Below are 21,129 nucleotides of genomic sequence, written 5' to 3' on the forward strand. Positions count from 1 at the left end.
CTCTTCCTCTCGCGATCTACTGCATTACTGTATGTATGTAGAGTCTCGGCACCCAGCCATCCTTCTTCCGCGATATACCGCGATACAACATCGTTTCGGCCAAGCGCATACCTACCACGTGCCTACGTACCTTACCAAACGACCCTCACCGCCTCTTCACCTCATGTTTTCCCTGTCAACCCAGCTACTTGGGAAGGCTTGTGGATAATCTCCACAACTTGCACCACCTGTTTCATTGCTGCCGGGATGAACGCTGCTTCCGCATCTTGAAGGGCTGCCTGACCAAGGCTGGAAGACCTTGAGATAGGCTCTTCCTTGCTACATAAGGTAGTACGCCGAGCTCAAGAGGCCTAAGAAGAAACGGAAGCAAGAGGTGCCGAAACGGAGTCCACGCCGGTTCAACACCATACCCCACCCCCCGTAACTGTGTGATCATGGTGACGCCTCGGTCTGTGTTTCGACCTCCAAGTGACTGAGGCTGAATCAAGAATTGCGGCACTCTGGTCTTCGTTGTGTATGTATATCCTACATGGATCATTACAAACCAGGAAAATACGACGATGGAGAAGATAGCCTGAGAATGAGCGCGGGCCCTCCAGTTACGGCTCCCATCGCCACCGATATTATGCCCTTTGACATCCTTCTCCCGGCGAAGAGGCGACCCATAGGCCACCAAGACACCGGCTACAGACTCCAAGGATTAGTCGCACTTTCCAGCACAGAATCAGGCCGTTCTCGTAGATGCCGCTGCCGTTGAACCATCCGTAGCCTCTCGATGTCAACCGTACCTATCAAGAGAGACGTGAGACATGGTAACAGCCGCACCATGTAAGACACAAGTGGGAAGAGAAAAAAAAGAAACGGTTCGCTCTGCCTAATTCTCAATCATCCCCATCGGCACGCGGAACTCAACATTGACCGCGTCCCCAAGCATGGCCTTACGACCGGGCTTCCGTCCCGCATACGCCCCGCCGCCGCTGTGGCTCCTGTTGTTCAGATATGCGGGTGCCTCCTCCAACAAGCCCCTCTGCACCCAGGTCTGAAACCGGGCGGGATCGATGACGCTCATGAGCTTCTCGGTGACGTAGAAGCGGCCCTGCACGTCCTGCTCGACGCGGACCACCTGCGCGGCGACGAGCACCCAAGTCCAGCGCACCGTCCTGTCCATCTCGATTGTGCTACGTGTGGTCAGCTCTTCGACGAAGGCTGGGCCGAGCTGCTCGGCGGGGACCGAGTTTTGAGGAGGGCCCTGCGCCAGGAAATAGCGGACGGTGCGGTAGAGGTTGCCTTTGAATCGGAGGGTGGCGTGCGCATCGCCGCCCGGCGCGATGTTCGTGGCAGTAGTGGGCGTGATGACTTGGATCTCGGTGACGTGCATCACGAGATTGGCGTCGAGCGGTACGGCCATTGCGGTTTGGTCTGATGCCGACAGTTCCTGGGCCGGGTTGGCGACCCGGATGGCGTCGCCGACGCGGATCATCTCGGCGCCGAGGTAGACACCACCGTAATGCTGCACCTGGAGGGCACCGTCTGGCGTGGAGCCCTGGGCAAGAAGGTCGAAGGTCGAGAAGGCGTCGTTGATTGCACGCGCGCCCATCTTTGAAGCTTCCAGGCCAAGTACTTGGCGGTTCACGTCGCGCTGGTTCGGGTCCGTCTCTTGCGAATAGCGGGCCGTTAGGGCCTGCCAGTTAACACTGTCGAAAGTCTTGTCCTTCAGCTCGTCGAGGCCCGCGCCGGGTACACTAAAGGTGAGGAAGGGCCGCATGGACTGGCAGTCCTTGACTAGAGTGTTCTGGTCCAAAAGGGCGTGTCCAAGCGGAGCGAGGGTGAAATGGTAGCTGGAATCGGGTGCACCGGCGCGTACAGCCGAGCCAGGCTTTGGCATGATGGCCAAGATTACGCCTAGCCGCCAGGCCGTGTGCTTGTACCAGACCAGTTCTCCCACGCGGAATACGTTGGTGAGATTGGTGATGCCGCGAGGTGAAGCTTGCTGCTGCTGGGCAGGCTGTTGGGGCGGCGCCGGCTTTGGCGCGGTGGCGGGCGCTTGCTTTGCCGAAGTTGTGCTGGCAGAGGAGGTCGCGGTCGTGGGTTGCGTAGCTTGAACCTCGCTCCCCATCTTCTTTGCATACTTAGGGCAATATTGACACAGGCACCCCTCGTTGTCTGTGGAAGCGCTGGCCAGCCAAATGCAATGCAGGGCAAAGTCTTTGGGAGAGCGATACGTTGCCTTGGGGCCCGAGGGATGGCCGTGCATATAATAGTCCCGTTTCTCGTCTTTTCTCCCAACGTATCGCAGCTCGTAGCCCTTGGGAAAAACGAGCTTGTACTTCCTCGCTGGTGGTCGGTCAGCATCTGCATCTGCATCCGTGAGACCCTGGCGGTGGATGCTTAACTGCTTACTGTCATCGGGCTTCAGTTGCTCCATGAGTTGTTCCGCGACGGTGATCTCCCACCGCTCACGCGTAGCTACATCGTTCTGGTCATCTGGGTTAAGCGGTTCGTCGTCCAGATTGACGTAGCCCTGGCCATCACTCCTGGCAAGGTGTATTGGCCAGTATTCATTGCTTTGTGATGCTGCCATCATCACAAGGACAGACACTGGTTGTTGTTGATAATGAAGCTGATGGGTTACGATGCACGATAAGAATCACGTGCCTAATCACATGGATCTTTTTTCCACGTTGGCTCCACAAAGCTATGGTATTTACACAGTATGACCGACCGACAAACCAATTTGTACAATACACCCCGCTTTTCATCTGCACTCGCTGGTGCAGTTGAATATATGTAATCCATACCGTATTGCAGTGGTAATCAGGTTAACTTTACCTATTCCGTACCTATGGTAGGTTACTTCAAGCGCATCAAATCACAACAGGACCCTTTCCTTGATGTAGGACGACACGCAGCATTACTAGCATGCTGCATATTCTCATCACCAATGTAGGTAGATCACAGTCATTCACACCGAACTACTAGTAGTAACCGAAGCCACCCCGCCTTGCCCGCCTTCTCCATCCACTAAATCCACCAAATCCACTTGAACCCGACATCGCCACAGTGCACTCTCCATAGTGGTTTGCCCCGCACAAAATTTAGCATGAAGGCAAGATGGCCGAGCGGTCTAAGGCGCTACGTTAAGGTGTATCCTTAATCCCAACCTCCAAGGTTCCGTAGTCCGAAAGGGCGTGGGTTCGAATCCCACTCTTGTCAGCTTCTTTTTCCTCCTCGATATCATATCTGAATATGTGATGCTAAAACTTCAATTTTTTGCCTCCAGAGGATTGGTATGCGGGTGGTTAAGGTGGTTAAGGCGGTTAAGGTGGTTAAGGTAGGGTTGCTCAGAAATACTTGCTGTGCCATGAAGACCTGTCTTTACGGTACTTATTAGCTCCCGTCCACACCACTGCGGCAATATACGACGTACGACGTTGCGGTGAAGTGATTATACCGGCTGAACCGTGAAAGACACATTGACAGCAACATTATTGAACACTACAAGACGCGCTGCTATGGAAGAGCGCTCTCTACGGTGTACTTGGAGCCTCAAAAGCCCGATTGAACCTGACAACCTGTATGAGCTGTGAGTCCTTTGAATCAAGAGTTACCTAATTCTCTGGGATAAAAGGGCCTGACATGCAGCCCACCAGGTTCATGCAGTTGAGCGTGTGAAAGCAATGAGGAAACTGGGCTGCAGTTGATACCTCCATTATTCCACATAGCCGGTTGAGCATTTATATACTTGTCATGCTTGCTCACGGCACCCGGCCCGAGTAGAAGATGATGAGGCGAGGAAGAAAGAACAGAAGGAGAGGGAGACGACCAAGGATCTAGAAAGCGACAAAGGGTGTGCAGGTAAAAAGCACCCGTGTATTCCGTAAGCCTCATGGGCTTCCTTGAATAAGGGCAACAATTATGGGGACATCTGAATCGAGCGATCTTGCACAGTATGTATGCCCGTCTGTTGCGGTTCCTGACTGTGTTGGTTCTTGAAACATCGGTTGCTTGTTATACTATTGCCCTGGGGTCTTGGATATAGGAGGATGAAACCTCCTTCGGCAGAAAACAATTGATGGTCAACTATCCGAAAAGGCAAGCTCAGCCGGACAATTCAGCCATGCCCAAGCTACAACGTGCTAACTTTTGACTTGTCCTGTGTCGTCGATGTTTAGGGAAGATTGTGCTCACCGCGCCAATCTCCCCTCCACATCCAAGCCAGTCCCAGCACAGCCATGTGGGAATTGAGTCAATTGACAGAACCCGGAACCCAACTGCTCAATACATCCAGCGACGCAATTCAGCATCGCCGATCAAGCGGGCTGCAAACTCTTTTCTGTCAAGGCTCGGAGTCGGGGCAAACAAGCCTTGATTGGCACTTTCTCCACAGACACAAACCTGTCGGGGCCGTGCCGTTGTTGGCTCATTCCGTCTGCTGTGAGTGCCGCAATCTCAACCTGCATCCCTCATTGGGCGACGGGATCCGTCCCTGAGCCGGCCCCTGTCAATGCGTGTCCACTGCCGAGATGACGGACCAGGAACAGAGCGTACCCGTCTTGCTGATTGGGCAGCCCTTGAAGCTATCGAGATGGACCGACGAGGGGGCTGCGAGGCCAGATCCCCCGGTGGACTCCAGTGCCCCCAGAAAAACAAGGGGCAGCCCATGCCTGGAAGGGGCCCCTTCCCGACGCGGCCTTTTTTCCTCCTTTTGCACCACCAACTTGCAATCCTTCGCTCGTCTTGCGTTCAAGACGTTCTCTCTTTTATCTTCATCGCTCGTTTTGACCAACTCCCGTTTGCGCTCCTCCGTGGTCGCGGTCGTCATCAACGCTCGTTGCTTGGAACAACCCCGTTCGTTAACCGACAACCCAGCTCGACAGACCCAACCCGGTCCACACGTTCGCTTACCCGCGTTGTGGTCGTATGATCTCGAAGGATCTGTAAGCTTGGAGTGGTGCGCCAGGGGCCTTGCTCGTCATCGTGTATCCGACACAGTTCGAAGGTGGTCTACCATAACGTAAAGGGGAGAGCATCTACCGTTTTCAGCATCCAAGCTTGTGTCGTCGATCTCTGCGAAGCCCTCTGAAACAATGAGGTTCTCAACACTCCAGGCCGCCTTCGGCTCGGCCTCGATTCTGCTCTCCGCCCAGCCCGTCTCTGCGAATCTTGGCCACCGGCACGCGCACGCTCACTATTCAAAGAGGCATGGCCACGCCCATCAGGCAGAGGAGGCTGCCAGCGCGCCCATCGTCGCGAGGAAAGCGAAGTGCACCTTGCCCGACCACCCTGACCTGGTGTACGTGCCCGGGAAAGTAAACAACGGCTTCGCCATGAGCCCCGATCAGCCGTGCGAGGACGGTACTTGGTGTCCAATTGCCTGTGTGCCGGGCAAAGTGATGGCGCAGTGGAAGCCTCACACGCGCTACATCCCTGGGGACTCGATGGTGAGTCAAGCAGGCATTTCTTTCCTTTACCTGGGCCGAAAGACTGACGGGTTTCTGCTCTAGTACGGCGGGCTGTACTGCAACGGTGGGACGCCGGAAAAACCGTTCGACTCAAAACCGTACTGCGTGGATGGCACAGGCGCGGTTAAGGCCGTGAACAAGGCTGGAAGTGTCGTATCGTTTTGCCAGACCGTCCTTCCGGGTAACGAGGCCATGATCATCCCGACCGATGTCACAGACTCCGTAACACTCGCTGTACCCGGGGCTGATTACTGGGCTGGAACTTCGGCACAGTAAGCACCCGCCCGACAGGCTGATCCGGGCGTGAGACTAACCCGATACGCAGCTATTATATCAACGCGCCTGGGATCGACTCCTCCAAGGGCTGTGTATGGGGAACGATCGACCAGCCGATTGGGAATTGGAGTCCTTTTGTCGCGGGGGCCAACACCATGGCGAGCGGCGAAACATTTGTGAAGATTGCGTGGAATCCCGAATACTTGAAGACGCCGCTGAAGAACACCCTCCCGACGTATGGTCTCAAGATCGAATGCCCAGACGGAGGCTGCAACGGGGTACCGTGCTCCATCGATCCGTCCAAGGATGGGCTGAACGGCGTGTCGAGCCCGGTTGCGACGGACGGGGTTGAAGGCTCCGGCTTCTGCGTTGTCACTGTTCCCAAGGGGCGTACTGCCAACATTGTGGTCTTCAACACGGACGGCTCCTCGGGCGCCCCGGCTTCTTCGTCCAAGTCAAAGGAGCCGCCCAAGACCACGAGCGTTGCGAAGCCCACAACCACTAGCACCCCATCGACTAGCTCTGCTCCTCCTTCGACCTCGAGCTCGACCTCGACCTCGTCGTCGTCGTCATCGTCGTCGTCCTCCACGACGCCGTCCTCGTCATCTGCCAAATCCACCACCAAATCCGCGTCGCGGTCGTCAACCACGTCAGATATCTTTGTCGGAGGTATCTTCCAAGAACAGTCGGCGTCCGGTGAGACGTCAATCTACTCAGCTCCCAGATCTACGGCCCAACCGGTTGCGAGCACGACCGCGGATGCCGCGGGTCCCAGCTCGGCCACGCCGAGTAAGAATGAGGGAATCGCCGCCGAGGGTGACTCTGCCATGGCCGGCCTTGTCGTGGCTCTGGTTGCTGCCGCCGCCCTGTTCTAAGCGGCTGTTCCTCTGGCCATTCTTCCGCCAGCACTTTTGGCGCTTCGTTCGTTCTATCGTTCGATCTCGGCTTGTACGTTGTTAATCTCGTCGACAGAATACGCTTTGTTTACCGTTCATAGACACGCTATATCCGCGATTCGACTGCGTTATTATTGTTTAGTATTATTGGAGCGACCCGCCAGCGCGAGTCCATGCTGGTCCTTGAGACCGGGTATATTTTCGCCTTCGCTTCTCCCGGCCGCCTTAGTCTTCGGCCGTGGCCCTTTTTTTTCTGTTTCTGCCGCTTCGCGATATACCCCAATGCGTTTCTTTTCGGGCTCGGACCGTGGTCATTGGGACGTTCCTCGGCCGGGGGTTTTAGTATGGGAAGAGGACTTGTTTGGTTATGCCTGAAGAGATGTATGGCTGGAATGAGGAAGCGATGTGGGAGGTTTTGGTTTTGCTATGGATGTGTCTAGGGAACAAAAATTTAGCGAACGGAATTGCTTTGCTCATCGGCTTCGCTGTTCCATCATTATTATGGAACAAGCAGATACGATAAGCGTAGTCAATGAAAGAAGATGACTGACGATGACGAGAAGAACCCTCTCAGCCGTGTATGTGTGCAATGTACTAGTATGTGTGCGATGTGTGTGTGCCGGTTTCCATGTTTTTCGAGAAGGGATGCCGGGACAGCATCACCAAATTTGGGATTTGGCATGCCTCATGCTCCCTGCCTTAGTACCTAGGAAGGCACGACTTCCCGTGCTTATCGCTGTACACACCGGACAAAACAGTAAGGATCTACGACATGCATAAAGGCTTTTCGATTCATATTGATGAGCGTTGTGCTATGGCCCAATTAAGGTGCCTAACAACCACGGGTAATATATAACGTTACACTCCTGCGGCCTGTCCGACCGTCCGAAACACTCCTTTGCCCTCTATTCCAGACTTATGACGGGTCCCGGACCCAGCCAGGGACATCATCCATCTCTCCAGGCGATTCCATAGTCTCCCCACTGTCGCACGCTTCCAGCGCCTCTTGATACGCCTCCTTAAACCGCTCCATGATACTCTGGTACGGATTCGGCCAGCCAGCAACGACAGCGTTGCCACCTTTTTTCTTGGCGCCTTCGATGGCAAACCGCTTCTGCTGGCGCGCAATGAAGCCGTTGAGCAGGCCCGAGTTCACAAGACCCGCAACGACGGACTCAACGTTGGAGATATTTGGCGCCCTGTTGCCGAAGATGAGCCCTTCGGATGGCATCAGATGGCGGGGCCCTCCTGGCGGCGCGACAAGCAATGAGTTTGCCCGCGGCCCGGCTTTCTGTGGCACGTAGCCCTCGAGCAGCTTTTGCACGTAGCCGGCCGCCGTGACGAGGTCGTCCAGTGATAAGGAAGCGGCCCGGTTGCTTAAGCCGCCTGTGGAGCCCTGCCATGTGAGGAGGAATGTCTTCCTCGATAAGGACCGCCAGAGCAGGGGCTTTAGCTTGTATAGGAAGTCGAGGTAGAAGCGCCTGTCCCACAGCCAGTCACGGTTGGCGTCGAGCGCGTCGTAAAAGGCGACAAAGTTCCCAGACCGGATCGCGGCACAGATAGGTAGGAAGATTTCGGCGAGTCCAGCAGCCTCGGGTCGTTGCAGCAGTGTCCGGGAGGGAAATCGGCCAAGGAGAAGATTGGTCGCGATCCAGTAGGTAAGGATTTGCCGGCGGTGTTTGTAGAACTGGGGATGGCATTGGCGGTACGCTTCCTCCAAACACATGTCTGCTCGTAAATAGTGGCCGTGGTCGTAGTGGAAACGCCCCAGGTAGTAGAGGTAGGTAACTCGCTGCGATGCCGGGTACAGTGAGAGCGCGGGACCACTCGACGAGAGGTTGGTGAACATCTGCACTGCGAGCCGGGACTTATCACACTGGGACACAGTTAGCATGTCCGAGTCAACGGCCTTCATGGGGAAGGACGGGTTTGTCCTTACGGCGAACAGGAGCTTCAGAGTGAGGTTTGCAAAGAGGTAAACGGCGACTTTCTTCCCTTTCGGCTGCGACCACCTTGTGCTGGAGCGGTCCGTCAGGCAGGAAGTGAACAGGTGCTGGATGATGTCGGCTGCTAGCTCCACGACGGACTTCTTCTCGCCCGCCTCATCGCCACCCATGTAACCCTCGATCTCCGCTCGGAGTTGAGGATGTCTCGAGAGGCTCATAACCAACTTGGACAGCGACTCGGAGAGCGACATGCTGGTCTGCAGCAGCATGGTGCCGTAGGTAGGGTGGGCAAGCGCATTTGCGCAGGTGCTAGGTCACAAAGCACGTCAGCATGCAGTGGCAGTGGCAACAAGCAACAAGCATCAAGCGAAACATCTTCCCTACATCAGAAGGCCGCTCAGCTGAGCGTGCACATGTACAGCATCCTCGAAATCGACGTCGCGCCAATACTCGAGGTATTCCTTGACGAATGAGTTGAAGCCGGGCCAAGGCGATCCCTTGCCCTCGGGTACGCTGTCCTCTTCTGGCAGGTGCTTCTCGACCAGCTTCTCGAGTTCGGGGGAGTCGCGCGGGAAGCCGGACCTGAGCTGCTCGCCCATTTCGTAGTAGATATCGGCAACATCGGGTTCGACCAGGAGCCAATTGCGGAGCTCGTCGCTGTTTTGCTCCAGGACGAGACTCCGGATGCCGCCCAGGAACTCAACCACCCGACTCATTGTGGCACGCTGGAGCGTTTTGTATTCGCTGTGAGCCGGCGGCTGTGATCCGCTTTAGCAATATGACGGGGTAACGGATGCTTTCTATATGCGCGACTCGACTTGGCGGGCTATTGTGGCATTGTGCAGACGCGGTGAAGTCAGAAGCAACGACCTAATGAATAGGCCCTCATTCGGCATGAGGATGGCTTTCAAGAGATGCGTGGTGGTCGCCACCCATGCTTGAGGTGGAAACAGAGAACAGTGAACAGAAAACAGGAAGCAGTGTTGTCTGTGCTTGGGTTGATGAGTACCTTGTAAGTTGCGTCCACTTTCTGAATCTGGACAACTTTTACCAATTGCAACTGATCCCATACAACTCATGAGTTGATGACGTGCATATGATACATGGATCAACTCAGTTTATTAGCGTTTTAAAGTTTGAGCTTTGGTATTTGGCCTTTCCGGATCCTCTTGATTGAGATCTGAGCGTCAATGGCTGAGACAGCCCTAACCCTTAATAAATGTCCAGCAATATCAACTTGGAAACCACCACCCAGATGTTCCGAATCATGAATCAGACAGACTCGATCCTCTGCACCACCATCGCCGTTGCCGCGCCGCCACCATTGCAGATGGCTGCAACACCATACTCGCCGGGTTTCAGCTGATGGAGCAGTGTCACCAGGATTCGTGAACCTGAGCTGCCGAGGGCATGGCCTAAAGCGATAGCTCCACCCAGCGGGTTCACTCTTGCGCCCTTCAGACCGAGGATCTTCTCATTAGCCTTGATCACCGCCGCGAAAGCCTCGTTGAACTCCCACACAGCGACCTGGTCCTTGGTGATACCGGCCCGCTCCAAGGCAATGGGCACAGCCTTGGCGGGGGCAATGGGGAAGTCAATGGGATCCACAGCGGCATCAGCCGAGCTGCAGATGCGCGCGAGGACCCGCGAGCCAGCGCCGAACTCCTGCGCAATCGCCTTGCTACCCAGCACCAGCGCGCTTGCGCCGTCATTGAGCGTGGACGAGTTGGCCGCCGTCACGGTGCCGGTACCATCGCGGATAAACGCCGGTTTGAGCGTGGGTACCTTCTCCAGCTTGATGTCCAGATATCCCTCGTCGGTTGTGATAACCGTATCGCCCTTCTTGCCCCTCACCGTAACGGGCGCAATCTCGTCGGCAAAAGCGTTCGTCTTCCAGGCGGCCTGCGCCCGCTCGTAGGATTGGATGGCGTATTCGTCTTGCGCCTCCCTCGAGATTTCATACTTCTTGGCTGTATTCTCGGCACAGTTGCCCATGTGGATCTGGTCGTAGACGTCGGTCAGACCATCCTTGATGAGGCCGTCCTCCATCTTCACATGACCAAAGGCGGGCAACCCGCTCGCGCGGGGTACGTAGTATGGCACTCTCGACATGTTTTCGAAGCCTCCCGCGATCTGCGCCTCGGACAGACCCAATTGGATGTTCTGCGCCGCAAACACAACCGCCTTCAGCCCGGAGGCGCACACCTTGTTGATGGTGATCGCTTCGACGGTAGGGGGGAGCCCAGCGAAAATGGAGGCCTGACGCGCCGGGGCCTGCCCAACGGAGCCCTGGAGGACATTCCCCATGTACACATCGGTGATCTTGGAGACAGGAACCTTGGACTTTTCTAGGGCTGATTTGATGGCGACAGCGCCGAGCTGGGGGCCAGTTACGTTCACATACGATCCATTGAACTAAGGTATGCCTGTTAGTATGAAATGACGATTATGTAGCGACGGAACTCAAATACACACTTTGGCTGTAGGCGTTCGGGATGCACTTAGAATATAGGCATCCCGAATCTCTTGACGGAGGCTGGCATGTGATGAGAACAGCCGAGCCGAGCCGGTTCTTAGATGTGGCGACACGCGCAGCGCGTTTCTGAATTGCCCCGCCATTACCGTGATACAGATCGCTCAACAAGGGATAATGCAAAAGCCAGAGGAAGTCTTGAGAAAAGGGAATCAAGGGAAAAGGTGTTGGTGCATGGAGCAAAGCGTTCCAACAAACGCTGGTCGCCCTTCCGAGGGCCAGCGACTTTAAAGACATGGCAGGCGGAACTTACAGCTCGGCTTGTGACGGAACGGCTGCGGCAGGTGTGGAGGTGGGGAGGCCGGGTTCAATTGGACAACGCCGGAAAAGGCTTCCTGGATCCGCTTACAGAGCAAGTTGTGAACATCAATGGATCCCAGCCATGATGGTTAAGCCTTCGGCGCGGAAAAGCTTGCCTGCCAGAGAAGCAGGGAAAACCCCATGGGTTCTAGAAGAATATAGAATAATTGGGTGGCGGCCTAGGAAATTCGCCGCTGTGCTTGATGCTGGCCTGGGTGATTGGCCATCTCAACCCCGTTAGTCGAATACCGATGCCGGGCCCCTTCGATCACCATTGATCGCCACCACCCGCTCGCCTCTTTCTTCCCGTTCGGTCAGCCACCCAACGTCTACTTTTCTACTCCATACTGCCCCCTACTGCGAAACTCATCAACAACGTCTCCTACTGCTGTACATTGGTCCAAATGTCGACCGCCGCTCGCCGCCGTCTCATGCGAGACTTCAAGGTACGCATTGCTGACTGGTCTCGAAGCCACTTATCTGCAGCTTTCGGCGGATCCTATCCCACGCCAAAGCATCGAGACTCCTTGAAGATCCTTGCGTCATGCTAACCTACTCGTCGCAGCGCATGCAGACCGACCCTCCCGCTGGTGTCTCCGCATCCCCCGTTCCCGATAATGTCATGACCTGGTGAGCGACTACCTTCGTGGCATCGCCCGGCTCCTGCAGCGACTGACACGCTCCGCCATTAGGAACGCCGTCATCATCGGCCCCGCAGATACTCCCTTTGAAGACGGAACCTTCCGACTCGTGATGCACTTTGAAGAACAATACCCCAATAAGCCACCGTCGGTCAAGTTCATCAGCCAAATGTTCCATCCGAACGTCTACGCAACGGGGGAGCTCTGCCTCGACATCCTCCAAAACCGGTGGAGCCCGACCTATGATGTTGCAGCTGTGTTGACGAGTATTCAAAGGTGGGTGGATGAGGCCGGATACATTACGGGGTGTGGGAGTATTTCGAGGCTGACAACCTACCTACTCGGTAGCTTGCTTAACGACCCCAACACGGGATCCCCGGCGAACGTCGAGGCTTCCAATCTGTACAAAGACAACCGCAAGGAGTATACAAAGAGAGTGAGAGAGACAGTGGAGAAGAGCTGGGAAGACTGAGACCCGGGTGGGAGGCCGAGATTTTACTCACAGCACCTCGAAGCTGTCCTGGTTTTGCTCCAGGAGTCAAACTGCCAACAAGAACATAATCGACGACGCACCACATTGGCAGCAAATTGACGGGGACAAGCTTGGCTATGACATGCCTACCGTCCGCGGGAACAGGTTGGCTTAATGTTCGGCGACACAGCCAAAAGATAGCGCCGGGGTGCCGACCTAATCCGCTCTTCCGTTCCTGGAGTTCTGGCGTTCTGGACCATTCGCTTTAGCATTTACATGGCTCTTCGCGTCATTACATAGCGTTAAAGTGTTGGCAATGCAGCAACTTGGTTTTTCCAGAACCTGTCGATGAGGCTGGCTGGCACTTCAATTAAGGGAGGGGGGAGGGGGGCAGGGCGTGACCGGAGTTATGGCCGACATCAGCATCTGCGCAGAAACACAGTGGCTGCAGTTATATTCTTGTTGTCAGGCACTACTCCCTTTTTGTGTCAATATATACTCCGTGATGCGGCTCGCCCTGTATGATAATTACTATCAGTGGACTGCTGCACCTGATAACATGCCAGAGCATTGGAAGCTTGGAAGTGTCTCAGTTCACGTCGAAGCCTCAATCGTCAACCCTCGGGTCGAATAGGGCTGTAGGCGTACGGAGTACAACAACCTCGTATGAATTGCGAGTTATATCTCTTTGGATGCATGTATGTGGGCTAATGTTGATGTTGAGTACCTCAGTACCCAAGTAAGGTATTGTACTAGCTATACCTCTGTACGTCTTTTTCCGACCAGGAGGACTCGTGCATGTGTCGTGGTACTTATCGCAATTGTGGTTTGTGCTTTATGTGGATCCACCGCATGAAGCTGACAATTTCCCGATTGTCCCTGGTGCTTGCGCGACGACTTGACACTGGCTGGCCGGCAAAACGCTGTGCCTAGCCTCGGGCAGGGATAACAGAAACCGATCGATCTCAGGCGTGCAGTGCACAACCGATCACTGTGATACCACACTGGCAGCGCGAACTCGGCGCGTCTCTTCAGCGACAACCGGCCACCCTTCTTTTGTGCGAAGCAAACCACACTTGTTGACGAGACCCTAACTTGCTGTATCCGATCCGCTCTCGCTATTGACCTCCACACCTGGGAGACCCCACTTCGTTTTGAACGTTCTTCGAGTACTTGGGTCACACAGTACGGTGTGCACCAGAACATTTAACACCCTGTTTCAACACTTCCATTCCGGAGTCCCTACTTGTCAACGCATAACCTATTGTTCGGTCGGATAGCGATCCACTCTCGCCTTTCGCTCACTGACGAGACGTTACTCCGTGACACGCTCGCTTGCTGCAGACGGAGAGTCACTTGGGTCTTGACATTCCTCCGCCGGGCATCCCCGCTTTGTGCCCTGTTCCCGATCTGCGCGGCCTTCCTTCATGAATTTGCGCTCACTGGAGCGCGGGTAGCGGGCTGCCATCATGTCGAACGCAAACAGCATCAAGGTCGTGGCTCGATTTCGCCCGCAGAACCGGGTTGAGATCGAGTCGGGCGGTCAGCCCATTGTCAGGTTCGATGGCCAAGACACCTGCACCATCGACGTGAGTCACCCACGAGACGTTGCGCCGACTGCTACTCGGTATCGTCCGGCCCTTCCTGCTAACACGCTGCGCCAGTCCAAGGAAGCGCAAGGCTCCTTCACCTTCGACCGTGTATTCGATATGTCATGCAAGCAGTCCGACATCTTCAACTTCTCCATCAAGTCAACCGTCGACGACATCCTCAACGGCTACAATGGCACAGTCTTTGCCTATGGCCAGACGGGTGCGGGGAAGTCATACACGATGATGGGCAGCAGCATAGATGACGAGGAAGGGAAGGGTGTTATTCCGAGAATAGTCGAACAGATTTTCGAGAATATCCTGTCCAGCCCAGCGAACATCGAATATACGGTCCGCGTCAGCTACATGGAGATCTACATGGAAAGGATCCGCGACTTGCTACAGCCGCAGAACGATAATCTGCCGGTCCACGAGGAGAGGAACCGCGGCGTCTACGTCAAGGGGCTGCTGGAGATCTACGTCTCCAGCGTACAAGAGGTGTTTGAGGTCATGCGGAGGGGTGGGAACGCCAGAGCTGTCGCCGCGACAAACATGAACCAGGAGTCTTCGCGCTCGCACTCGATATTCGTTATCACCATCACACAGAAGAACGTAGAGACGGGCTCGGCAAAAAGCGGCCAACTCTTCCTGGTTGACTTGGCCGGTAGCGAGAAGGTTGGCAAGACGGGCGCTAGCGGCCAGACGCTTGAAGAAGCAAAGAAGATCAACAAGAGTTTGAGCGCTCTGGGCATGGTCATCAACGCACTGACAGACGGGAAATCGTCGCATGTCCCCTACCGCGACTCAAAACTTACGCGTATTCTGCAGGAATCTCTAGGTGGTAACAGCCGGACAACGCTTATCATCAACTGTTCCCCAAGCAGCTACAACGATGCCGAGACGCTCAGTACGTTGCGCTTCGGCATGCGCGCCAAGTCTATCAAGAACAAGGCCAAGGTCAACGCTGAACTCAGCCCTGCCGAGCTAAAGATGATGCTCGCCAAAGCCAAGACGCAAATCACATCCTTCGAGAACTACATCGTCAACCTGGAGGGCGAAGTACAACAATGGCGTGCTGGAGAGACCGTACCGAAGGAGAGATGGGTACCGCCTTTCTCCACTGATGGTGTGGCTGGAGCAAGAGCCGAGGCAAGGACGGCCAGACCATCAACGCCCTCTCGGTTACTGCCTGATAGGTCGGGAGCTGAGACTCCGGGAGGCATCTCGGAGAGAGCCGGAACCCCGAGTCTGCCCCTGGAGAAGGATGAGCGCGAGGAATTTCTGCGCCGGGAGAACGAGCTTCAAGACCAGCTTGCTGAAAAGGAGAGTCAAGCGGCCATAATGGAGAGGCAGCTGCGCGAGACGAAGGAAGAGCTTGCCATCCTGAAAGAGCACGATGCGAGAATCGGAAAGGACAACGAGAGGCTAATCAGCGAGTCCAACGAGTTTAAGATGCAGCTCGAGAGGCTGGCATTCGAGAACAAGGAGGCGCAGATCACAATGGATGGCCTCAAGGACGCCAACGCGGAGCTCACAGCCGAACTAGACGAGGTCAAGCAACAGATGCTTGACATGAAGATGAGCGCCAAGGAGACAAGTGCAGTGTTAGACGAAAAGGAGAAGAAGAAGGCGGAGAAAATGGCCAAGATGATGGCCGGTTTCGAGCTCAGCGGAGACGTCTTTAGCGACAACGAGAGGTCAGTCGCTGACGCGATCGCCCAGATAGACGCGCTGTACGAAATCAGCTCAACCGGTGACCCCATCCCGCCCGACGATCTCAAGGCGCTGCGGGAGAAGCTGGTCGAGACGCAGGGCTTCGTTCGGCAGGCTGAGCTGTCCGCGTTCAGCGCGGCATCGACCGAGACGGAAGCTCGCAAGCGCGCAGAGCTAGAGGCGCGACTAGAAGCTCTCCAACTAGAACACGAGGACATCCTCTCGCGCAATCTCGATGAGGTGGACAAGGAGGAGGTCAAGGCGATGCTTGCCAAGACGCTGTCCGACAAGACAAGCACACAGATCGAGCTGATTGAGAATCTGAAGGCCGATCTGGCCCTGCGGACAACCGAGAACGAGCGGTTGAAGACATTGGTCGACGACCTTCAGCGACGTGTTAAGGCCAACGGCGCTGTACCGATGGCTAATGGCAAGACGGTGCAGCAGCAGCTGGCCGAGTTCGACGTCATGAAGAAGAGCCTGATGCGCGATCTGCAGAACCGGTGCGAGCGCGTGGTTGAGCTCGAGATCTCGCTCGACGAGACGCGCGAGCAGTACAACAACGTGCTGCGCAGCAGCAACAACCGCGCGCAGCAGAAGAAGATGGCCTTCCTCGAGCGAAATCTCGAGCAGCTGACCCAGGTGCAGCGGCAGCTCGTCGAGCAAAACTCGGCGCTCAAGAAGGAGGTTGCCATCGCGGAGCGCAAGCTGATTGCACGTAACGAGCGCATCCAGAGCCTGGAGACCCTGCTTCAGGAGAGCCAGGAGAAGATGGCGCAAGCTAACCACAAGTATGTTCTTCTCCATTTTCCCCGCAATAAGTACTTCCAGCAGTACCTTAGTTACTAATGCAATCGCTCCCTCCACAGGTTTGAAGTCCAGCTCGCGGCCGTCAAAGACCGCCTCGAGGCAGCCAAGGCCGGCAGTACGCGCGGTCTCGGGTCGCCGACGGGTCTCGGCGGCTTCAACATTGGCAGCCGCATCGCCAAGCCGCTCCGCGGAGGCGGCGACGCCACCGCTTCTTCCCACCCAACCGTTGCGGCCCTGCAAAGCCCGCCCGAGAATAAGAGATCGAGCTGGTTCTTCCAGAAGTCGTAAGGAACGCGAAGCTGGATGTCATGTTTTGATTGCTGTCTTGGATGTGGGTGGGTGGACTGTTCAGGTTAGATGAAGTGGAAACACTGACGCAGAGGAGGAAGCGGAGTGCAGATATACCCCCTTCTCCTTTTGCAATCCGGTTCATAAGGCATGCTGATGGGTTGTGACAGAGAGGATGCGACCCGGTCTGGGTGAAGTGACATTTCTCGCCGGGACCTGGATCATAGCGCTATTGCGTGGAGTCTGGGCAATGCTGTGTGTGTTGCCTCTTGTAGAGTCGATCAATGCGAGGGTGATTTGGTGGCGCCGGTGGTTGTGGGACAGAAAATGGCTTGATGTGGTATGTGATCAAGGCAGCGTGCAGGCACTGGAGATTTGGGAAGGGATTTCCATTGTACTTATGGCTGGGCACACGCTCATTCCTGAGCGTGGTTCTAGTATACGGCGCTCGGATCGGGAGATGGGTAATAGACAGTTCGATATCATCCTGCATGGGCTTTGGTAGTAGAGTTGAGTCATAATATTTCCAGGTGGCATCAGCATTTTTACTTCGCCGTATGAGGTAGGTATATCAGTCATATTTTGAGTGCAAGGGTATATGAGAAACAAAGGTAGTAGATGTGGAACGTGTGGTTGGAGCTTTGCTATTGATATCCTCCATTTCCAAGTGATCCTGAATACCCTGACCAATGGCGACAGTCTTCCGTCCTTCGCTGGTATGCGATACTCGCTCAGTCGCTCCTTGTCTTCAACCTGAAAAATGTGCGGGCGGTTCCTCAAGATCCGTGGGGCAACTCTCGCTGACATTCCCCGAACAGATTTGCATCCGCAAGCACCTAGGTGCACTTGAGCGGGTTCAGGCGGTCCTTGCCGTACTCGCATTTGACACTGAACAAGTACACCTGCAACACCACGGTTGCAATCAGGACCACGTACATCGCCACCAACGTCGCAAACACCTTGAGGCGCAGCAGATAGATCCTCAACCAGCTCGCCCGTGAAACAGTCGTCAATGCGGCAGTGAATGAAGCAAAGCCCTTGCCCGTCACCACCTCGGGCGCCACGAGGCCGCCAAAGGAGCGATCAAACGGCACGATCGTATCCTGGTCAGCCGGCAGCAGCGACGCCTGCACGCGGACCAGGGCCGTGTGTGCGGGGATGAGGAGAAGGGCCTGCAGCGCGACTAACACGCCGATCACACACAGCGACTTGCCAACATCAACATTCGTAACGACGGGGCCTAGGTTGAGCGGGTTGCGGAGCTCGATGTCGAGGCCTATGGCACCGGCTAGGAGGGACGGTAGAATCAGGCACACGTGCGTGGCGGCCCAGAACAGGAAAGTCGGGAACCAGGTGGCGACGAAGGCTCGGCGGAACGGGACCAGGCGGCGCAAGAAGGATGTGTTTGACTCCGGCGTGATGACGACGTGGGTCCAGGCGACGTACCACGGGGTGAGGATGTAGAGAGCGAACAGGTGAACGACGCGGATGGGGATAATGGGGAGGAGGTGGTAGAAGGGCACTATTATCATGATTGTCATGATGTTGATGGCAACGGCGTAGCCGAAACCGCGGAAGTAGGACAGCCAGCCGCCGACGGAGCGCAGCAGGCGATGGGTAGCGCGGATGGACGCAGTGACGGGCTTGCCGGGGTGGACGGGGTCGTTGTCATCCTTGGGCGTGTCGTCGTCGTTCAGGGGCACAGCCTCGTATGCCGGAAGAGGGTCCTCCACTGCGGCGAGGGCGGGGAAAACACGTCCAAAGGTGTATCCGATCTGAGAGCGCGGGTGTGAGTTTACTTGGCAAAGATAGAGGCTATTTCCGGATTCAACTTACGACGAAGAGGATTGGGAGAAACAGCACAACATCACCCAAAAAGAGCCAACCGATCCACGAAGGGAGGAGCGTTCCGCCTGTTGGCGGGTCCTGGACAAGGCGCTTGGCCAGGGCGCCACCAACGGTGAGTGTGGTGAGCATCTCGTCAATGCGATAATAAAAGGGATGGTCTGTCAAAAAGTAAAACGAGGGAGGGAAACAGAAAACGAATGATAGGGAGCCCGGTGAATTGGTCAACGAGCCTCACGGAATGAGCGCTCCAGGGAGATGGATGAGTGAGCCAACAGGCCGGGTGCTGAGCAGCTTATAAAGAACCTGGAGACCGGCAACCGTCAGATTGGGCGTCTTCTGCCTTGCACAAGTTCCTTACAGGCGTTCAGCACCGCCCCGCCCCACAGCATTGAAGCGCCCACTAGCGCCAGTGGCGCCCCGATCAATCCGGTCGATTGCTCCGGAGTCCTGACTGGCGTTCAATCAGGTCTTCCGCTGGTTCGATATGATATGCGGGTTGGGTAGCTGAGCATTGGAGCTACTTGTGTCGGGTAGGCACAGGCGATGCGTGACTGCTCCGTACTAGTAGTAAGGACTCGGAGTAAACATGGCGTGTGGATGGCCTAGACAACCCTAACCCTTCAAGCCGTTTTCAGCGAAGTTCGCATGCTAGCACGGAGCGTCATGGTGATAGGACAGAAGAGGAGATGATGACGAAAGGGATCGCAGGCAATTGACGTTGATTATATAGGAGACAAGTTGGCACTTGAAGCGAACCCCGCTCAGACAGGCAACTCCGACCCCCTTTTGTTCTGAAGTTGGTCGTAGTCTGTCAACGCTATTGTTTCGCTGATGTTTAGTTGCGGCATACCTCTAGCATAACATAGCTAAACATACAGAAGATCCAGAAGATGCCGATCCCCATCCTGAATGCGTTCTCCCTCTTGACGGTCGCCCTCAACCGCATACTTGCCCGTATAGACCGTTGGGTCCACTATGTCAGCGGCTACATTCTGTACCTCTTCTTCAGGGGCCTGAAACCGCAGACTCACACCCGCCCGTACAAGACCAAGGATGGCCGCTTCTACTCGCCAGCCGCTGTCATCACCGGCGCTAGTGAGGGTGAGCTTGGGCAGCCTCGATATCTTATTCTAGCAACACGCGCCCTCTCACGTGCTGACTTCCTGCTTCCCCCCGTAATCAGGCATCGGCCTCGCAACAGCGACCCACCTAGCTGCCAGGGGCTTCACCGTCTTCGCCACGGCCCAAGACGACAGCGAGCTCTCCAAGATCAAGTCCGTCGCGGACCAGTCCAACGGCACCAACATCGCCCAGAGCGGCGGGACCATCCACCCCTGCCTCATGGACGTGCTCTCGCACGACTCCATCTCGCACTGCGCGTCCCACATCGAGTCCGTCCTGGCCGGCGACCGCGACAAGCCGCTCGTTGGCGTCGTCAACAACGCGGGCTACTGCATGATCTCGCCAATGGAGCTGACGCCCGAGAAGGATGTGCGGCGGCTGTTTGAGCTGGACTTCTGGGCGTATGTCGCTGTGATCAAGGCCTTCCTACCGCTGATGAAGCAGAACAAGGGCCGGTTCATCAACGTCAGCAGCTATGGTGCGTTCGTGAACCCGCCCATGTGGGTGCCGTACTGTGCGGTGAAGGCGGCGATCGACGGGATGACGCGGGCGTGGAGGTTGGAATTGATGCCGTTTGGTGTTGGTAGGACTCCTCTGATGCTCATTCTGGCTCCCGTTGATTCGGGTGCGTGTAGCTGACGCTGAGCAGGGATGACGACCGTTCGTCCTGGATTTACCAGGACTGCAGGCATTGGTCCCAAGGTGCAGAAAGCCTGGGACCAATACTTCGACAACGTGTCCAAAGGCTCCGTTGGCGTCGATTCATTTGGGAGGCTTGTCAGGGCCGACGGGCCTGTTCTCGACGCTGAGGAGAAGATCTACCGGCCGATGATGGACAAGTGGTATGGGAATCTCATTTCAGGCGCCAAACTTGGAAGGCTGACTGACGTTGCAACAGGTACAAGATGACTCAGGCAGCCGTCGAAGGCATGGCCCCGCCTGCTGAGGCGGTTGCCGCGACGGTCCACGACGCTCTGACCGACAGGTTCTCGCAGCCGACGTACACCGTTGGCTCCGACGCCCTGCTTGGACAGATGGTTAGAGATCTCACGCCAGAGAATGTCTATGAGTATGGTATGGGCAAGACATTCGGCAGTCTATGAACGATTCAGCTCCGAGTCGCAGAACAGAGATGCATGCCGATGTGCAGGATAGGAGTTCGCCAGGAGAATTTGTGGGGTGAGCACGGAGGCGAGGACTTGTTGAGGATGCTCGTTCGGTCTGACCAGAACG

General features: G+C 55.8%; 9 protein-coding genes and 1 non-coding gene across 10 annotated transcripts; 6 read left to right on the plus strand and 4 right to left on the minus strand.

Annotated features, from left to right (window-relative positions):
* Nucleotides 1-874: 874 nt before the first annotated feature.
* On the minus strand, nt 875-2,625 carry B0T15DRAFT_431919 (transcription-silencing protein Clr2-domain-containing protein; the record flags this gene model as incomplete). The annotated part of the gene is made up of 2 exons (XM_062865743.1): nt 2,394-2,625; nt 875-2,330 (listed from the first exon to the last, which is right to left on the minus strand). Exons 1-2 carry the CDS (start codon nt 2,582-2,584, stop codon nt 875-877), a joined length of 1,647 nt encoding a protein of 548 aa, XP_062722671.1. The 5' UTR covers nt 2,585-2,625.
* Nucleotides 2,626-3,105: 480 nt separating this feature from the next.
* On the plus strand, nt 3,106-3,213 carry B0T15DRAFT_t84. The gene has a single exon. It is a non-coding gene; the product is annotated as a tRNA-Leu (tRNA).
* Nucleotides 3,214-5,006: 1,793 nt separating this feature from the next.
* Nucleotides 5,007-6,710, plus strand: B0T15DRAFT_156731 (uncharacterized protein). Its single transcript, XM_062862063.1, has 3 exons — nt 5,007-5,441; nt 5,505-5,734; nt 5,788-6,710. Exons 1-3 carry the CDS (start codon nt 5,088-5,090, stop codon nt 6,611-6,613), a joined length of 1,410 nt encoding a protein of 469 aa, XP_062722672.1. The 5' UTR covers nt 5,007-5,087; the 3' UTR covers nt 6,614-6,710.
* A 690-nt stretch (nt 6,711-7,400) lies between these two features.
* Nucleotides 7,401-9,691, minus strand: B0T15DRAFT_528525 (uncharacterized protein). Its single transcript, XM_062869044.1, has 3 exons — nt 8,965-9,691; nt 8,574-8,889; nt 7,401-8,510 (listed from the first exon to the last, which is right to left on the minus strand). The coding sequence occupies exons 1-3, from the start codon at nt 9,294-9,296 to the stop codon at nt 7,551-7,553; spliced, it is 1,608 nt and encodes a 535-aa protein (XP_062722673.1). The 5' UTR covers nt 9,297-9,691; the 3' UTR covers nt 7,401-7,550.
* B0T15DRAFT_573799 (acetyl-CoA C-acetyltransferase) lies at nt 9,692-11,480 on the minus strand. Its single transcript, XM_062870938.1, has 2 exons — nt 11,056-11,480; nt 9,692-10,995 (listed from the first exon to the last, which is right to left on the minus strand). The coding sequence occupies exons 1-2, from the start codon at nt 11,197-11,199 to the stop codon at nt 9,853-9,855; spliced, it is 1,287 nt and encodes a 428-aa protein (XP_062722674.1). The 5' UTR covers nt 11,200-11,480; the 3' UTR covers nt 9,692-9,852.
* Nucleotides 11,481-11,658: 178 nt separating this feature from the next.
* Nucleotides 11,659-12,731, plus strand: B0T15DRAFT_156793 (ubiquitin-conjugating enzyme/RWD-like protein). Its single transcript, XM_062862064.1, has 4 exons — nt 11,659-11,859; nt 11,979-12,043; nt 12,106-12,330; nt 12,403-12,731. Exons 1-4 carry the CDS (start codon nt 11,818-11,820, stop codon nt 12,524-12,526), a joined length of 456 nt encoding a protein of 151 aa, XP_062722675.1. The 5' UTR covers nt 11,659-11,817; the 3' UTR covers nt 12,527-12,731.
* Nucleotides 12,732-13,864: 1,133 nt separating this feature from the next.
* Nucleotides 13,865-16,988, plus strand: B0T15DRAFT_156944 (P-loop containing nucleoside triphosphate hydrolase protein). Its single transcript, XM_062862066.1, has 3 exons — nt 13,865-14,115; nt 14,191-16,619; nt 16,698-16,988. Exons 1-3 carry the CDS (start codon nt 13,996-13,998, stop codon nt 16,924-16,926), a joined length of 2,778 nt encoding a protein of 925 aa, XP_062722676.1. The 5' UTR covers nt 13,865-13,995; the 3' UTR covers nt 16,927-16,988.
* Nucleotides 16,989-17,013: 25 nt separating this feature from the next.
* Nucleotides 17,014-17,596, plus strand: B0T15DRAFT_156881 (uncharacterized protein). Its single transcript, XM_062862065.1, has one exon. It carries the CDS (start codon nt 17,102-17,104, stop codon nt 17,429-17,431), a length of 330 nt encoding a protein of 109 aa, XP_062722677.1. The 5' UTR covers nt 17,014-17,101; the 3' UTR covers nt 17,432-17,596.
* Nucleotides 17,597-17,762: 166 nt separating this feature from the next.
* B0T15DRAFT_484142 (uncharacterized protein) lies at nt 17,763-18,903 on the minus strand (the record flags this gene model as incomplete). The annotated part of the gene is made up of 2 exons (XM_062866209.1): nt 17,763-18,701; nt 18,763-18,903. 2 exons carry the CDS (start codon nt 18,901-18,903, stop codon nt 17,763-17,765), a joined length of 1,080 nt encoding a protein of 359 aa, XP_062722678.1.
* A 761-nt stretch (nt 18,904-19,664) lies between these two features.
* B0T15DRAFT_395749 (uncharacterized protein) lies at nt 19,665-20,535 on the plus strand (the record flags this gene model as incomplete). The annotated part of the gene is made up of 2 exons (XM_062864796.1): nt 19,665-19,875; nt 19,958-20,535. The coding sequence occupies 2 exons, from the start codon at nt 19,665-19,667 to the stop codon at nt 20,533-20,535; spliced, it is 789 nt and encodes a 262-aa protein (XP_062722679.1).
* Nucleotides 20,536-21,129: the final 594 nt, after the last annotated feature.

Source organism: Chaetomium strumarium (genome assembly GCF_033439665.1).
Source record: "Chaetomium strumarium strain CBS 333.67 chromosome Unknown B0T15scaffold_3, whole genome shotgun sequence".
NCBI lineage: Eukaryota > Fungi > Ascomycota > Sordariomycetes > Sordariales > Chaetomiaceae > Chaetomium > Chaetomium strumarium.

Bases quoted from the DNA above. Each gene is read 5' to 3' on its own strand.
- B0T15DRAFT_156731 (XM_062862063.1), top strand. From the start codon at position 5,088: ATGAGGTTCTCAACACTCCAGGCCGCCTTCGGCTCGGCCTCGATTCTG. The intron at 5,442-5,504 runs GTGAGTCAAGCA...TTTCTGCTCTAG, and splicing joins ACATCCCTGGGGACTCGATG to TACGGCGGGCTGTACTGCAA. The intron at 5,735-5,787 runs GTAAGCACCCGC...CCCGATACGCAG, and splicing joins TGGGCTGGAACTTCGGCACA to CTATTATATCAACGCGCCTG.
- B0T15DRAFT_528525 (XM_062869044.1), bottom strand. From the start codon at position 9,296: ATGAGTCGGGTGGTTGAGTTCCTGGGCGGCATCCGGAGTCTCGTCCTG. The intron at 8,890-8,964 runs GTAGGGAAGATG...TTTGTGACCTAG, and splicing joins CAGCTGAGCGGCCTTCTGAT to CACCTGCGCAAATGCGCTTG. The intron at 8,511-8,573 runs GTAAGGACAAAC...ACTGTGTCCCAG, and splicing joins CTCTGAAGCTCCTGTTCGCC to TGTGATAAGTCCCGGCTCGC.
- B0T15DRAFT_573799 (XM_062870938.1), bottom strand. From the start codon at position 11,199: ATGGCGGGGCAATTCAGAAACGCGCTGCGCGTGTCGCCACATCTAAGA. The intron at 10,996-11,055 runs GTGTGTATTTGA...GGCATACCTTAG, and splicing joins CCCGAACGCCTACAGCCAAA to TTCAATGGATCGTATGTGAA.
- B0T15DRAFT_156793 (XM_062862064.1), top strand. From the start codon at position 11,818: ATGTCGACCGCCGCTCGCCGCCGTCTCATGCGAGACTTCAAG. The intron at 11,860-11,978 runs GTACGCATTGCT...TACTCGTCGCAG, and splicing joins GTCTCATGCGAGACTTCAAG to CGCATGCAGACCGACCCTCC. The intron at 12,044-12,105 runs GTGAGCGACTAC...CTCCGCCATTAG, and splicing joins CCCGATAATGTCATGACCTG to GAACGCCGTCATCATCGGCC.
- B0T15DRAFT_156944 (XM_062862066.1), top strand. From the start codon at position 13,996: ATGTCGAACGCAAACAGCATCAAGGTCGTGGCTCGATTTCGCCCGCAG. The intron at 14,116-14,190 runs GTGAGTCACCCA...ACGCTGCGCCAG, and splicing joins AAGACACCTGCACCATCGAC to TCCAAGGAAGCGCAAGGCTC. The intron at 16,620-16,697 runs GTATGTTCTTCT...CTCCCTCCACAG, and splicing joins ATGGCGCAAGCTAACCACAA to GTTTGAAGTCCAGCTCGCGG.
- B0T15DRAFT_156881 (XM_062862065.1), top strand. From the start codon at position 17,102: ATGCGACCCGGTCTGGGTGAAGTGACATTTCTCGCCGGGACCTGGATC.